This window comes from Struthio camelus, chromosome 13, assembly GCF_040807025.1.
Source record: "Struthio camelus isolate bStrCam1 chromosome 13, bStrCam1.hap1, whole genome shotgun sequence".
NCBI lineage: Eukaryota > Metazoa > Chordata > Aves > Struthioniformes > Struthionidae > Struthio > Struthio camelus.
The window spans coordinates 9,812,995-9,829,596 of NC_090954.1; the positions used below are offsets into that span (position 1 = coordinate 9,812,995).

Consider the following 16,602-nt stretch of genomic DNA (forward strand, 5'->3'; position numbering starts at 1 on the left):
GTCTGCCCTGTCCTGAAAGGGTCCTTGGAAAAGCGGGCCAGGTTGCGCCGTGTCCTGTGCACTGTGGCAGTGCAGCGGCCCACTGTGCTGGTCCTGCGGCCTGCCCACTGGCAGCCACACACGGGGCTCCGGGCTCCCTCCTGGCCCAGCTGCCCAAAGGGCTGCACGTCTAAAGCGCCCTGGGTCACCCTGCTGTGGCTTTGGAGCAGGATTTCCTAGTCCTGCCATGCTCTTTGAGAGAGGCCAAGTCATTCAGCTGGGAGGGGAAGGCTCCATGATTTGTCCTTCTGAAGGGCTCTGAGGCAGGGGCGCGTCGATGCACGCAGCAGCAGTAACACGGCCTCCCTTTGGGTCCTGTTACACCCTGGGCTTGCTCCATCCTTGCTGAACAGCGTGTGGGTTTTAAAGGCTCATTGCTGCACAAGGACTGCGCAGAGGCTGCCATCGGTGAGCGGACAGCACCTCTCGCCCTCCTCCAGCGAGCCCTGGCGCAGTGTCAGCATCGAATGCATCACAGTCTCCCACGCTGCCAGCCCGCGGCTCACGCGAGCCCTGTGGCCTGGCGGACGCGGAAGCGCTGTGATCAAACTGACCTTCGCTCAGCCGCTCGCTGGGTCCCGCTCGTCGTCTGGGCGGCACCGCTGCTGCCGGCTCAGCGGCTGCAGGAGCCCGGCAGCTCTCACCCTTCCCTACTCTGGAGAACCACCTGCGTCCGGCAGCGGCAGCAGCGGGCATCGCCGGAGGAAGATGCGGCGTTCCCAACTGAGCCGACGCTCCGCACTGGCCCGCTCCCCACCCCCCCCCCCCCGGGTGGGATACAGCCGGGCGCAGCTGGGCTCCCGCCTCCGCTACTTCCGCACGGCCCCTCCTGGCAGGCACGCGCGCCCGCTGCCCAAACAGCGTCTGCCCACGCGCAGCAAGACAGAACACAAGAGGACATCGAGAGTAAAGTTAAACTTTACTTTACAGTAATTTTTCTTCTATATACAAAGAATTACAGTACATGTTCTGGGAGCACCTGGGCAGGGCAACCCTCTTTTCATTATAAGTTTCACATACACAGCCAACAGTCTAAGGGGAGCAAAATGAAAGTAATCAATGGTCCAAGACTCTCCCCTCTCCCTCTTCTAAAAAGAATATACATGCTGGAAATATGTAGGTTTCTCTCACCCGCTCTGGCATTCTCCGCTTGGAACTGACGGACAAGACCTGGACAGCTCGGAGTAGCTACGCGTCTCCCAGGAGCACCCACGGGTAGCACGGTCCCCAGACACCCCCCCGGCGCGTGCGCACGGCTCTGGCCGGCCCCCCAGCGGGCCTCTTTGTCAGCTGGGCACCCAGACTTCAGTCAAGTTTTCCTTCAGCAAAGCCTGAAAACGGGACCCCGCGCGAGATTCCCCTCCGCCACCTCCCGGCGGGCAGCAGACCTCGGGCCTGGCGCGGCAAACAGCGAAAAACACAGCGCCGCCTCCGTCGCGCTGCTCACGCTAACGCGCGCCCGCACGGCACTCGATGCTGGGCTGAGCTCTCGCCCCCCAGCGCTGCCCCCCAGCAGAGCGCGGGCAGGCGGGCGGGCTGAGCTGAGCCAGCCCCTGCCCCTGCCCCTGCCGAGTCTCCCCGGGCGCAGACACGAGGGTTAGCTCCTAGCCAGTCTCCCGCCTAACTGCACCCCGCGCTCCTCCTCTCCCCCCGGGCGGTGAGGCAGAGGGAGCGGGCAGCAGGGCCCCCCCTTTGCCCAGCCGCCCGCTTGCACGCCCCGGGCTGCGGCGCTCTGCCGCAGCCGGGCTGCACCCGGCTCGCGCAGGGACGTCTCCCTGCGGGACGGACGGCCGCCCGGCGGGACGGGGCTGCCTTCCCCGGGAGCCCTCCGAGCGGGCGGGCGGGTGGGCTGGCCGGTGCCGAGCCCCGCGCGCGGCGGCGCAGGAGGAGGGCAGCGCCAGACTTCAAAACCGCGCGCGGTTCCCGACGTGCTCTGCATCTCTGAAGCCAGCAGACCGGCGGGGCGGCGGAGGGAGCACCATGTGCAAGCAAGCACGGCTGCGACTACTGCTTCCAAAATGTTTCTCCCACCCTGCCCAGGAGCCCAGTGGAGGCGGTGGAGCGTGCTGCCCGCACTGCTGCTCCCCGCGTGCCCCCGTGCCGGCACGGACCGCGGCCGACCGAACAGACTCGCTCCCACCCGCGCTGGCTGGGGCGACCCTCAGCTCCAGCCCTGCTTCACCGAGAGCCTCCTGGTGCTGCTGCTTTTCCTTTTAATAAGTTCCCAGTGTCTAAAAAAAAATACACAAAACCCAGTTCCTTGAAGTCAACAACTAGGAAACATCAGAAAAAAACAAAAACTGAAACCAGCTCAGTACCAAACAGACACAAAGAACATGCAGTTAGCAGACGCCTGGCTTGCTTCACGTGGCTCCATTCGCTCTCTGCACTAATGGGGCCCACTGGCACGCTGGTTTGAGTCTCAAAACCACCATAAATCAAAGGAATCGAGTCTCGCCAGGCTTGAGAGACATGCCTTGTCCTGTTTCTGTCACACCCACCAAAGCCCAGGCCCCAGCTATCGGGACAGGATTCAACTGACAAAAACTCCAGCCCAAGGGCTAGGAGCTGTGAGTTCAGCCCTACTGTGCTCAGCTGCCAAACGTTTTACAATAGCACCACAATAGCCCAAGTGCTTAGCCAAGGGCAAACTGATTAAAACTTTACCTTGAAATAGGACATAGCATCACCGATTTCTCGAGATTTCCCTCGGAGGTAGATTCAGTGCTGTAGGGACTGTCCATCACTGCCACTTTTCTAGCCCAAGTTCACGCGCACTGTCCTGCTGCCGTGCTTGAAGAGCACCTGCACCTGACTTCACTTTAGGAGACGCCGAAGCAGAAATGTGCATTTCCTGCCTCCTGTTAACTGAGGGCACTGCCATCCTCTCACCACCGCTCAAGCAAGTCTCCAGCTGAAGCCAGGCAAGCGGCAGAGCGGTCCCCAAACTACAGCGTCCCATCTCCCAGGGCCTGGGAACCCAGGACACCCATCAGCAAGGCCATGCCGATGCAAGAGCGAGAGCCTCGGTTGCAAATGCCTCCACTGGGGCGTCACCATCGCATGGGAGTGACTAGCGCGGACAAAGCTCGGGCGATCAAACCACGTCACGAGAACTCGCTGAACCCAGCGGCCGCCTCCGTAGCTTCCTCTCAGAGTAGCTGCACGGTTTGACACTTTGCTTTAACATTCACTCACTGGCAAAGGCTGAAAGACTCATCGGTAATTTAGGGCAAAGCACATTACAAGCAGGTTACAATTACGGTTATTCCAAACATCAAGCAAAATCAGAAGTTAAGGCTGAAATTAAAAATAAACTGAAAGTGTTGAAGGTCTGAGGTCTCGCAAACAAACTCTCCTCTACCCTGTAGTGATGCTGGCTACCACAGTACAAGCAACATACATCAACTGCGTGCTCAGGTTAAACCAGCTGGCAAGATGCATTAGGGCTAGGCCTCATTTTTCTTTCTTTTTATTCCTTTTTCCATCAAACAGAGTCAAAGCTTTTCTAGCACCCTAACTCTGCATCTTCTCACCTTAATGTGTTGCTGCTCTTTAGATTTAACCATATATCCAATCTCCTGAATTTTAACACTGCCCCCACCTTCAAAGCAAAGCCTGAGCCTGTGGGGGGAGGGGGTTAAATCCTAAATCACAACGTATGCTCCCACAGTACTATCTGGATAGTTTGTCCACGGAAATGAAGGTTTTTTTGTTTTTTGTTTTTTTTAATAGAAGTTGTAACTTGAGAACGGTAATAAACAATGCTACCGTGAGCTAGCTAGTATCTGAAGATACACAGTATGGGATTATCCCTTACAACGGTCACTTTGGGGCTAGATTCACCAGAGCCCTGGCTGACAGGGACCAGTATGAGTGAGTCCAGCAAGCTGGTGTAAACGGGATGAGCCGAGCAAAGATGGTAGCCAGCGCCCTGCTCCTCTCCTGCACACGCACCCCACGCATCCCCATGGTTCTTCCTCCTCCGCAACTCTCCTCCCACCTCTTTTGGCAGGCAGATCTTGTCCCCATGAAGTCCATAACTGCGCCTTTATCCCTCAGAAGAGCTCCTCTATCAGCAAAAGTGAATGGAAACTACTTTGCCCAACGGGCAAATCCGCTGGTGAAGTGGGCACTGCGGTGCACCAGGCGGTGGGACTGCGACCACAGCCCACCACGGCGCCGCCGCTACGCACTGCTCCGAGCCCGGCTGTCCTGCCGGCAAGCAGGCAGCACCAGCAGGCATAGCTGCCCATTAGTAGGGCAGCAAATCGTTTCAGCCCCCATCAGAGCCGTGGGAGGTCAGAGACATTTTTACAAGTGGACAGTTACTGGGAAGTTTCCGTGAGCCTCCTTAAGATGCTATGGAAAGGGACACAGCTCTCAACAGAAACAACAGCTACCCTTGCTTGTGTATATAAAACTCTCCATGGCAGCATGTTAACACAAGAGTCATCTCCCCTCCACCTTGTGCGCGCAGTAAGGTCTGATCTGAGACCGCTTGTGACCAGCAGATCAGATCCCTTCTTCAACTATGCAAAAAAGTGCCCTGGCCTTCCTCTGCCAGCAGCGCCGCGCTGGCCAACTCCCCCAGCGCAACTCCCGCACACGGCGTCACGGGCTGACGCCAGCAGCTTGCCTCCTGCGTTCATGTTCTGCCCGGGCAACACGTTACTTGATGCTTCGTTCTACGTTAAAAACATCTAGTGATTCCAATTGGCAAAGCTCTGAAAGGCAGCAATGAACTTCAGGAAACAAACCAAAGTAGCGCCAGTACATACCTCTCTCCCTCTCCTCCTCCGAGGAAGCGCTACCAGCTACCACATATAGTAAGCATCCCCTCGAGTGCTGAAGAAGCCCACGTTTTCTTCACAAGGGTTTTGTTGCCCAAAACTGTCTGCCACCCTAAGATCACATTGTTCACCTCCAGATGAAACACAGGCTGGTAAAAGTGGAGCACGTCTCACAGTCTGGCCTAGAGGGACCTATCTCCATGCCTTTTCAGGCCTTGCCCATTTTGCCGAGGTGACCCAGCACAGATAGTCATTCCTAAAAGCATAAATTCTCCCTCTGCAAGCCCTGGGCACATCTATAAAACCCTCCTGATCTGACAAAACATTACCCAGGGGACCACAAGGGCTGGGAGGGAACAACAGCTTGCTGGCTTCCTCTTTCGTTTCCAAATGCCAGGTCACCTTTTACTGAGCAGCCTCCCAGCTACACTGAAGTCAACTTTCGAACATGTAGCTGGAAGGCAGCACGCTGGAAACCTGGTTCCTCGTGGAAAAGGCATGAAGGGAGACAAGAAGAGAGCTGGGGTACAGTCAGATGCAAGGAATAAGGCTGTGTGTTTGAAACGCCATGCAACAGTTTAATCTACGTTCACTGTTCAAAACAAGTTTTTAGATAACAGCTTGCTGTGTGAAAGACTTCTGCTGCTGTGAACCTCACCCTATTATTTGAAAACACGATCTATAGAAGTGATTTTTCAAACCTGCACTTACGAGAACTCATTGAGAACTTCTCCATTATACAGATTTAAAATAGCCTGCACCAAAAATATTCACAGTTTATTTTTCATGAAACAAATAACTAGTTAACACATGACAATGCAAAGCGGAGTTGGACAGAGCAGTGCAGATACCTTTCTGGTTACAGCTGCAGCTGGCTGGGTGGCTGGCACGGAGGTAACCCTACTTACACAATCTACATGACTAAGTCCAGCTCATGGGAAGGCCTATAAATGTAAATTCAAGATTTATTTTCCTTCTCACACATGATAAATACTTAATATACTGAACCTCATTACCATTTTTTATTTTGTTTTAAAAAAGTTAATAAATGCCCTTAGTATATTTTCTCTCTCAATGGCTCTGAGGAGTTGTCCTGATTCCCTTTGTGCAGGAGTCCTGCAGAAACACAAGCTGCTTGCATTTCCCTAGTTTCAGCAGCAAGCAGGAATTGACCTGCCAGTCTTCCCGGAAAAACAACATTAAACAGTAAGTTTCCATAAGCCATAAAGCTTTTCAAAGTCGCTAGCTATTCTACAAAGGACCTGAAATGATTCGGACTAGAGAAGGGATGCACCATAGCACTGGTAACGTCTCCTTGGGCCCAGCACACCCGGCCTTTACAGCAGGACATTGTATTGGGGTGCACACATCAGGAAAGGAGAATGGATCAGGATTTGTCTTGCTACAAGTGTCTGTCTCCCTTCATAGAAAACTGCAAAGCTAATGACTATCCACTCCAGGAGCAGCAAGCACTTGCAAGCCAAATGCTAACAACGACCTGCTCCCAAGTCAGGAGGAAAGGGTCAGCCTGGAGCTAAACTCTCCCTTTGAGGGGAGACCTGCAGATCTGCCTGGAACTAGAAGGATACGCTGGAGCTGTACAAAAGTCTGGTAAGCTGGCACAGAGCGATCCGAGGCTGCGGGACCCGCATCAGCGGAGCTCAGGCAAACCACAGAGGTAATGTGTTGCGAGAGTGGGAGAGTGTGCTGGTCAGCAATGCTTCCTGATGGCAGGATACTGAACCCGATCAAACCCGGGCAGCGCTGCCCGAGGATGCCTGCCCTCCTCCTGGTCTGCGAGGGCAGTGGTGGCCGGTGTCACGAGGTGCCACTCCTTCGGTCCCTGGGATTCTACCGCTTGCCCCATGAGCGCCACGGCAAAGCAAACTCCCGCCTCAACACTCAGGTAATCAACTGCTTTCAGCAGGCCTAGCCTGGACACCAGCCTGACAACCACCAGGTACAAAACATCTCCTTAACTGGAAAAGGGAGAAGAGGAAAAAAGAATGCCAGCCAGCTGCTAGAGCCCACTGTGTTCCAGTGTGAGAACTACTATTCAGTTGGAAGGACATACACGCGCACACACACGCACACATACACACACCAACACAGTCCAGTTAATTCAAGTCTCCTTTGGTTGTAGACAGTTAAGCCAGAAGCTACCCAAGGGGAAGATGTTGAGATGGGTCCCGATACAGATACAGCATTCTTGCCTCTGTGCTACAGAACAAATGACACAGGCTTCACTTGCAGCTCTGTAGTGCATCACTCCACTGGGAAGACCAGAAATGATGCAAACACATGTCCTGAACATGTCTGAGGCAAGCAAAGAAAAGACCGCTTAGTTTGCTGGCTCACGGTAATGACAGAAGTCAAGATGAGACTAGATGGAAATTTCAAAGGGAGCACCGACGCCCTGCAGGGGTGGTGCACAGCACCTTGGGGAAATTCACTCTGCTCTACTCTGCTATTGCTGCTTTATAGGTCACTATGTTTTCAAGTGCAGGAAAAACACTGTGTGTGTCCTGTGCTAAAGGATTAAGACACAAGAATGAAAAAACTGCCAGATGGCTTCCGCCAAGATCTCAAAATCTTTCCTCTGACCTCCTTCAGATTTCCCATTTCTTGGGCCTGGACAGTCGCAGCTTCGTATAAAGGAGCCTCAGTGGATATTGCCTATTGCTGCAGTAAACTGCACAGACCGGGTGCAGTGGGCTCCTCTCCTAACTCGGCTGGAGACAATACCTGTCCTTCAGTGAACCACGCACGCAGCACATCCCAGTGAACGTATGGACAAATCTTGCAAAGCAAAACCCCGCAGGGACAGAGAACTGGGCAGACAACAGATAAAACCCCTTCCCTGCCTCTACAGAGTCTAGCAAGGGAAAACATCTGATTGCTCACCATCTGATCCCTGAAACACCTCCAATCCCAGGGCAGCCTAACTGATCTGCTTCCTCTAAATACAGTAATAAGAAAGGGCCCCCTAGTTGTACTTGGGAACCCGCCTACGACTCAGACCTGGAGCTTGAACACGCTGGATCAGTAATGTGACCATTCCGATGGAATTTGAGATTTTATCCAGAGTGGACTCTTTATTTCAGCTTTACCATTTGTAAAAGGAAGAGGAAAAGGTCACGGATGCTCTCTCCCCTTGGCTGGGCCACACTCAGACTTAAGTGAATGTCCTTGCTCATGTCATGAGAGAATATGGATAGGATGTGCATGGGTTAGGGGCCGGGCTCAGGGAAGTGAATAAAAAAACAAAACAAAACAAAACAAAGAATATCCCCCTCCCTAAACATTAAAAGACTGAAACCTGCCTCCCATATTCACCAACCTCACTTTGGCTCTGAGTCAGCCAATTCATGACAGACAGAATCCTGGTTATGGGCTAGCGCTGTGTTTTGTTCAGGCAAAGGGTCCTGCCCCAGAGGAGTATGTACTTTTCCAGCCAGCCAAGAAATCTGGTCAATTGTCTGAACGTTCCTGACAAGCCACGGCGTCTGCTCTGGGGACACTGGTGCTTCCCTGGCAGGCCGAGGGGTCTGCTCAAACGCACGCAATCTCTCTGATGTCCAAGGGGTTTGCTCTGTGGGGGCTGAAGCCATTTCCCAGCCAGGCTGAAGTGTCGGCTCTGGTAGCTTCTCTGCTGTCCGAGGAGACTGCTCTGCAGGTGTCAGGGCTTTTGCAGTGGGCCAGTGGGTTTGCTCGTGCGTCTGTAGTTTCTCCGTAGGCCAAGGTACCTGTCCGACATGCGTAGCTGCTTTCCCAGCAGACCAAGAGATTTGCTCACCAGGTAACATGGTCCTCTCTTTCTGCTGGGGATTCACCTCCATAGCAGCGGCTCCTCTCTCCTTCGGCTGAGCGTTCTGGTCGACGGGCCGCAGCGCCTTCTCAGACAGCAACAGCCTCGGCGCTGATGCAGCTGGAGGCTTATCCAAAACTTGAGGCCGAGGAGCTACAGCCGCAGTCAGTTTGTCCGATGCCTGAGGCCACGGGGCTGTAAGAGTGAGAGGCCTCTCCAACAGCTGAGGCCGGGCCGCTCCAGAGCCAAGAACCTTCTCTGGAGGCAGGACACGCAACGCCCCAGAGTCAGAAGCCTTCTCTGGAGGCAGGGACCGCAGCACCCCGGGGGTGAGAGCTTTCTGCCCAAGTGGAAGCCGCAACGACCCTGAGCTGAGAGCCTTCTCCACCGGCAGGATGTGCGGTGACCTGGAGCCTGGGGCCTTCTCTGGAGGCAGGGGCCGCGGTACGCCTAAGCTGGGTGCCTTCTCCGTGGGTAGGATCCGTGACATCCCTGACGCAGGAGTCTTCTCCGCAGGCAGGGAACGCGGCGCCCCAGAGCTGGGAGCCTTCTCTGTGGCTGGGAGTCGCATGGCCCCAGAGAAGGAAGCCTTTTCTGGAGGCAGAGGCCATGGCACTCCAGATCCAGGAACCTTCTCCATGGGCAGGATCCGTGAGATCGGGGAGCCGGGAACTTTTTCAATGGGCAGAGGCCACAGTACCCCAGGGCCGAGAGCCTTCTCTGATGCTGGGATGCGTGGCACCACAGAGCTGGGACCCTTTTCCATGGACTGAGGCTGTGGACTCTGGGCAGAAGCTTTATTCAACAGCTGAGGCTGATCAGCCACAGGAGGCTCATCCACCGGCTGGGACTGCAGGGTCCCCACAGTGGTGAGAAGTCTGTCTGACAGTTGAGGATGCAGGCATTTCGTTGGAAACTCATCCAGCAGCTGAGGCTGCTGGGTCCTGGTGCCAATGAGAGACTTGTCTGAGAACCCCAAAACCCCAGCAGTGGCAGAAGGCTTGTCCGATAGCTGGAGCTGCAGGTCGCCAGCAGTAACAAGCGACTCATCTGATGACTGTGGAGTTCCCGGAGGAGATTTGCTTGGCAGATGAGGCTGCGAGGAGTCACTAGGAGACTCGTCCAGTGGCCACAGCACTGCACTGGTGGGAGGTTTGTCGGGCTGCTGAGACCTCAGCGCTACAATGATGGGTTGCTTCTCTGACTGCAGCCTTAGGGACAGGGCAGCCTGGGGCCTGTCTGACGGCTGCAGACGGAGCGACAGGGTGGTAGGAGGTTTGTCTGAAGGCTGCAGCCGGAGTGAAAGGGTGGTGGGGGGTTTGTTGGATGGCTTCAGCCTCAGTGACAAGGTAGTGGGGGGTTTATTTGATGGTGGCAGTCTCAGTGCCAGGGTGGCAGGTGGTTTGTCTGGTGGAGGCAGCCTCAGGGCCAGGGTGGTGGGGGGCTTGTTTGACGGCTGCAACCTCAGGGCTAGGGTTGTGGGGGGTTTGTCAGACGGGGGCAGCTTCAGCGCAAGGGTAGCAGGGGGTTTGTCCGATGTCTGCAGTCTGAAGGCCACGGACTGAGGTAGCCTGTCCAAAGACTGAACACTCAGGTCAGTATCTGCGGACGGCTGCTCTGGTGGCTGGGTGTCATCATCATTAGCCAGTGCTCCTATGGGAGGCACATACTCACGAATTTCTCCTGGCTCTAGCGGGTTGGGCCCACAGGGATCATGCTCTGTGCAGCATAAACGTCCATCCAGCTTGGAGATGAAGAGCATGCCTTCTCGATGCTGCTTGCAGAAGGATCTGGGGCACATCTCACAAAAGGAAGCTGCTTCCTTGCCACACAAATCACACTGATGCCATGGGCACTCCCATTTTCCTGCAGTATGGACACAAGAGAAAAGACATAACTTTAGGAGTGGTACAAAGGGAAGATACAAGGCTTGCTGCAAAGAGAGTTCAAGGGATAGCGGGAACACCCTTGTAACGCTTAGATATAATTCTACAGCTGCTCATTCTTCTCAATCTCTGCCATAGCTCTTAGGCTTGAAGGCCAGTTAACAGCAACTTGCAGTCCTTAGAAGCAACGAGGGAAATCATCATCATGACAAACATAAACCAGGTCAGGTGAGACCAAAGGCCTATCTGACTTCAGGATGATCCTAACTAGTATGGGTGCCTGGACAAGAGCAGACACCTCCAGCTTGCACCTCTTTGTGGCTCTGATTTCCAGAAAAAAACCAGCAATATCTGTGTACAAGACTCCCAGTGGATTTTTGAAGTCATGTTATCCAAATTATTTTTAAATCCTGGCCATCCAGATTAAAGACTGCTGCAAGTTCTGCTTCAGAATCGGCCCTCCATGCTGAATGATTTGTAGATGTTCCAGGTTCAACTAAGCCTTTATTAATTCTGGGGCCAAATTCCTCCCTTCCTGTTTACCAGAAAGTAGTAGTCAGAGGACAGCGGATATAAGGAAATGAGCTTCTCTCGTCTCCATCCCCAAGGCATCTTCCTTAACCTCTGCATATGCCCATGATAAAAACGCCTCTGAACCCAAAGCCAACCTGTGCCCTGAGGAGCTCACTGTCCACACTGAATCTATTCACTGCCTGTATCAAAACCATCATAGAGGAAAAGAAAATAAACATGACAGTTCATAGAGGTTACGTTTTGTTGTTTTTTTTCACGTGAAGATGGATCTGTTTCAGGCCCCTGCTCCTTGCCAGCCAAGGCTGCTGCTATCTTGATTAAGCTTCTGACTAGATCATGAAACCGTCTTTACGGCCCCAAGGAGGAGCAAGATCATTTGCCCCCAAGGTACGTGATGCACTGAGTCTCTGACCTCTCTGCAGCCGCCCCGTCCCCCATGCTCCCAGTGCCTGGGGGTACCACGTCCTGCTGCCAGGAGCAGCCCTCCCCGGGAGGCTGGGGCAGAGCCATGGGCCTGTCTGCCCTCAGGGGCAGCCAGAAGCAAGGGCGGAGGAGAGCCATCAGCCCGGCAGCAGTGCGGTGCCAGGGTGGGAGCACTCCCCACCCTCCCCGAACCAAGCCCACACATCTGTGGTTTTTGGCTATTAGCTCCTTCCAAGAAAGACAGGAAGAGATAGAGCCTCCCGCGCTGCACCGAGCAGCTGTGGTCATTTCTTGATGCACTTGCGCAACATCAGCTTTCCACTCCCCCCACCTCGCATGCTGCTTCTCCCCCCAGGCTGAAGAGAACATGCAGCATGTTTTTCTGTTCCTTTGAAGCCAATCCAAGACGTCTGTTCCGGTCTCAAAAAAATGTATACAGCTTTTCTGTGTCTTTTCCAATTTTTCAACATCATTTTCAGAGCATGGAAGCTTCAAACTAGATATGGTTTTCCCATGTCAGCCTGGCGGTGCTGCAGCACAGCTATTACTGCTTCCCCCATTCCCACGCCAACCCCTGCACCAAGCCTCTTCCCACTGGTGAGCTCTCCTGACATGCTGTTATTAAATTAGAGAGCAGCCACTTTGAACAGTCACTTTGACCACTGGAAAGACTCTGGACTATTATTATAGAGGTCATTTGTAACGACTGAAAATAAAATAAGACAAAAGCTGCCAGTATGTTTCACCAAGGATAGACTGCATCAAACCGCTCTAACGGTCTCTGATAGGATAAAAGGTCTAATGAAAGGGAGCCTCTCCAGAGACAGCCCAGAGCAGAGGAGCTCTCAGAAGTACGATCACACGATTAGTAGCATGCAAACAAGCAGGAAATTCCTACTGTTCAGCAGCAAGCCCATGACAGGAGAAACTTTTGAAGGAAAAAGTGGTAAACCTTTAACATCCTGCATGACATTCTAAGGTGTAGGCTATGAAAACAGCAGTCTACACACAAAAAATGGTAAAATGGCTATAACCGGCTCAAAACTATTCTCAGAAAGCAGCTATTAATGGTCTTCTGTCAAACTGAGAGGGCATTTCAAATGAGGTCCTAAATGGAATCTGTTCTAGTCTATAATTTAATTTAATTTTTGGTAACAGAATAGTAAATACCTTTACAGAAACATCTGTAGCTGACAATAAGGCTGTGTGGGACTGTAAAAATTTGGCTGAACAGGCTCAGAATTCAAAATTGTATTGATAAACTGGACAGATGTACTTACACCAACAAGATGCCATAAAATAAAATAAGATCAGTGCAAAGCATGATTGTAGGAAGAAGAAACAAAACAAACATGTGAACAAGATCAAGACAAGGGGACTCAAGGATAACAGGGTAAATCACAAGCTAAATAGAAACAAAAAGTTGTTGTTTTTGCAAAACAAAGTCCAATCTCATTTCCTGAAGAATTTTATGTAAAACACAAAATGTAATTACTGTGTTCTGTTGGCGTTAGCAAGGCCTCAGTGGCAATACTGTTAAATATTCTTGTTACTACACTTTAGAAAATATGTCGGCAAACGGGACACAATCCAGAGTAGAGCAAGAATTACAATTTTAGAAAATAAGAGCTGCAAGGACACGCTGTGCTTGTTTAATCTGGAAAAGGACTAAGGAGATAACACAAGTCTTCCAGTACATAAAAAATTGATATCAGAGAGAGAGCAATCCATTGTTTTCCAAGTCTACTCAAAACGTCAGGCTGATTAACAGAAGCAGCTTTTCAAATGTATAGCAGGGGAACAGGAGAGGGACTGCATTCTCCCCTATTGGAGATTTGAAAGCACAGGGAAAATATTTGCCAGGATATTCCAAGGTCCTGTCTTAGCACAGAAAGACGGTGTGGAAAGGTAATATTCAGGACTCCCTCACCCTGTTTGAGTATGTCTTCATAGGAAGGGCCTGCACTTGTCATCGGCTTTCACAGGGCTGTGCTACAGCATCTCTTCAATTAGCAGAGCAGTCCAAGCTATCCTGTACCAATGTCCTACTCTCCTTAACGTTTAAACACACTGATAATTTCTGTCATCTGCAAAATGTGTTACTAGCACTTTCTATACTTCGCCAAATTACAGCTAATGATGTCGAATGCCCAGTTGTGGTTCCTTGTGGAGCTCCAGCAGAAGCACTCTGCTGCACAGACGGTTTCTCTTAGAGACCGCTTGGTTACATGCTTCTTAACCTGCCTCTGAGATGATTAGGAAATGCTCTACCGAGCTGCATAGACGGTTTCTAATGACAATGCTGTACGGTACTAACTCAAAAATATTACAACCCCCTAACTCAAATTACATTAACACAGTTGCCTTTATTAACCAAATTTATAATCGTAACAAAACACTAAATTAGGCTTGATGAGTTATTCGGGTTAAAAAATTTGTCATCCAGTACTGATTACATTCCTACTCTTTCATTCTTTTGCACTTGATCCCATATCAGCTTTTCCATCCTCTTGGCCTGGCAGAAATCAGGCTAACTGGCCTTCCAAGACTCAGGCTAGACTTTTTTCCTTTCTGAACATTGGTTAAATCAAAACACTCAAAGGTCCCTGAAATTTCTTTTGTAACCAAGATGTACTGCAAAAACAGAGGAAACACTCTTCTCAACCAGCTCCTTTGAGACCTCTAAAAGTAACTTAAATGTTTTTCTCTAATAGATGTTACTTTACATCTCTTAAGCTACTAATGAACTGGAAACTGTTTAATCGTTCTCATACAGTGAGTACATGAAGTTATTTCTTTCCCCGCACACAAGCTAGAACTACTTTTTGAATACTTCTGCCTTAAATGTCTGCAGACAATATGCTTAAATACTGTTCTCTTCCTTAACTTACGCAATTATGGCTTTTTAGGCATCTGACACATTCTTCTTTAACTCCCATTTTCCATTACTGTTTTTCCTCACAATTCATTTCACTAACTTCTGTTCAGCTTTGGAAAAGCAGCCAGTCTGAGCAACCAACATCTCTCCTTGGGAGAGTTGTTGGGATTGTCCTCTGCCAGGCCCAGAGGTTGGGGTCAGATCACAGGCACCATTTCTTAGGTAACGACAAGCTCCCCATTCGGCAATAAATTCATCCTCTGCAGTCACAGTGGGGTGCAAACCAGGGCTGTGCTGCATGGGGCACAAGTCTGCTAAAGTGATAAAGATCGCCAGCTTTTAGACGCTGCAGAGAGAGCGCAAGCCAGCAAGCAGCTCCTGGGAGACCGCGAGCCAGTGCCGTCTCTCCTCCCGGAGCCAAGTCGCGCTGCGCAGCGCACTGACCTGCAGGCCTCTTGGTCAGGTTGAGGCAGTCGGCATGGTATACTTTGGGGCAGCCCGGCTTCTTACAAGAAACTAGCTGCCCTCCATCCCCACAGCTGAAACACTCGTCCTCTCGCTCCTTCATGACCTCCGCCTGTGACCTGCGCTTCATCTGTGGTCGTCTCTTTAGCTTCTTGGACTTTTCCTCAGTGAGAGTGGGTTGGCTCTGCAGGTGAGACAACGTCAGTTAATACAGGTCTCTGCCCCTTCCACCTGTTCCCTTCTTGCTACAGTGGATTATAACTGCAAACCCCACAATTAAAAGCTGCTACCAGCCATACCTGAAACATCTGTGGCATCTCTACAGACGCGTCTTAACATTTGGCAACCATGTTCCTATAGTAAATGTTCTTGTTTTTGTGGAAACAGTCTGGAAGCTCTGTACCCAAAGCCTGGCTAAACGCATGATGCATGTGAGTAGCAAGAGCAGAACAAGGAGCCAAGGGCTGCCCAGTGGTGCTGAGCTCATGCCCCTTTGCAGGCAACCTCTCACGAACTCTCCAGGCTCTCTAAGCAGTTGGGTCTCCATGACTCTCAACGAGGAGTTCGTTCCAGGCCCTTCCTGCACATTTTGATGTTCTCACCCCTCTCCTTATTTTCAGCCTGAATTTATTTGCAATTAGGTTAGACCTATTTGTTCTTGTGTCAATACTGTTCTTTTCCCGAAGAAGTTTTTCTCTGTCCCTGAAGTAACCACCAGGATACACTTACAGGCAGCAGTCACAGTCCTCACAAACTAAACTCTTCTACAGTCTTGATCTCCCCAATCTTCCTAATGACTTTTCTCTGCCTGCATTGAGTTCATCTCTCCCAAACACAAGTTACAGAATTACATACACTACTTCAGATGATGCCTCACAGGACTGTGTACAGCAACATTAACACTTCTCTAACTGAGCTGGAAATACCTCTCTCCAAAGAACCCTGACTGCGTTTGCTTTTTTAACAGCTGCATCGCAGCAGCAGCTCACAGGCATGCTGTGACACAACAGCACAAGAGCTCCTTCTGCATCATTATTTCTCATTGATGACCTCCTTATTGCAGATTTGTTTTTGCTATTACCCTCCAGGTGTGTGTTCTGGCATACTGAATCACTAAATTTCATCCCATTTCTAGTACTCAGTTTTTCCTTTGCAATTGTCCAGTCTTCTCCTCCACTGATGACGCCTGATATCTTTGTGCCATCAGCACACCTAAATCAGCAGGCTTCTAACACCTGTGCTAGAGACAATAATGAAATAACCACGACTGGTCCCAAGGCTGATGGCTAAATGGCCTAAGTACTTACTTTCCTGGCCTAACACTTCCTCTTTCAGTGCCCACACTGCCACCCCTTTTCGACTGAGCTCCTTAGCAAAGGCCTAATCCCTGTAATAACGACCCTCTCCAGACCGTCTGCCACTGTATCAAACACTCTGCTCAAGTCCAGATAGATGACACCTTCCTGTGCCCAATCAGCGGTCTTATCAAAGAACTATCAGTTTTGTTTATCCAGATTACTCTTTGATAGATACAAACTAAATTGTATGCCATTTTCCATGCATCTTTCTGTCCAAGTACGTGTTCTACATGCTGCATGTAGAATATCTCTGTATGCTGAGATGAGACCTACTAGTTGATTTTTTGGATGCCTTTATTCTCCATAAATATTAGGCACTCTTTTGGTCATTCTCCAGTCAAGATCCAATCAAGATAAAAATAGAATTGTTTAAAAACCTTCGTCACCAGACCTACAGTTTCAGGATTCTGCAGTGGTG

At 51.1% G+C, this 16,602-nt stretch overlaps 1 protein-coding gene across 2 annotated transcripts in view; it reads right to left on the bottom strand.

Annotated features, from left to right (window-relative positions):
- Nucleotides 1–939: 939 nt before the first annotated feature.
- Nucleotides 940–16,602, bottom strand: part of NSD1 (nuclear receptor binding SET domain protein 1) — a 68,721-nt gene continuing 53,058 nt past the window's right edge. For both annotated transcript variants that reach the window (XM_068959939.1, XM_009665622.2), the window contains 2 exons: nucleotides 14,806–15,010; nucleotides 940–10,506 (listed from right to left, as the gene is read on the bottom strand). In XM_068959939.1, coding sequence (XP_068816040.1) covers nucleotides 8,174–10,506; nucleotides 14,806–15,010 — 2,538 coding nt within the window. In that variant the 3' untranslated portion in view covers nucleotides 940–8,173. The remainder of the gene's footprint in view (nucleotides 10,507–14,805; nucleotides 15,011–16,602) is intronic.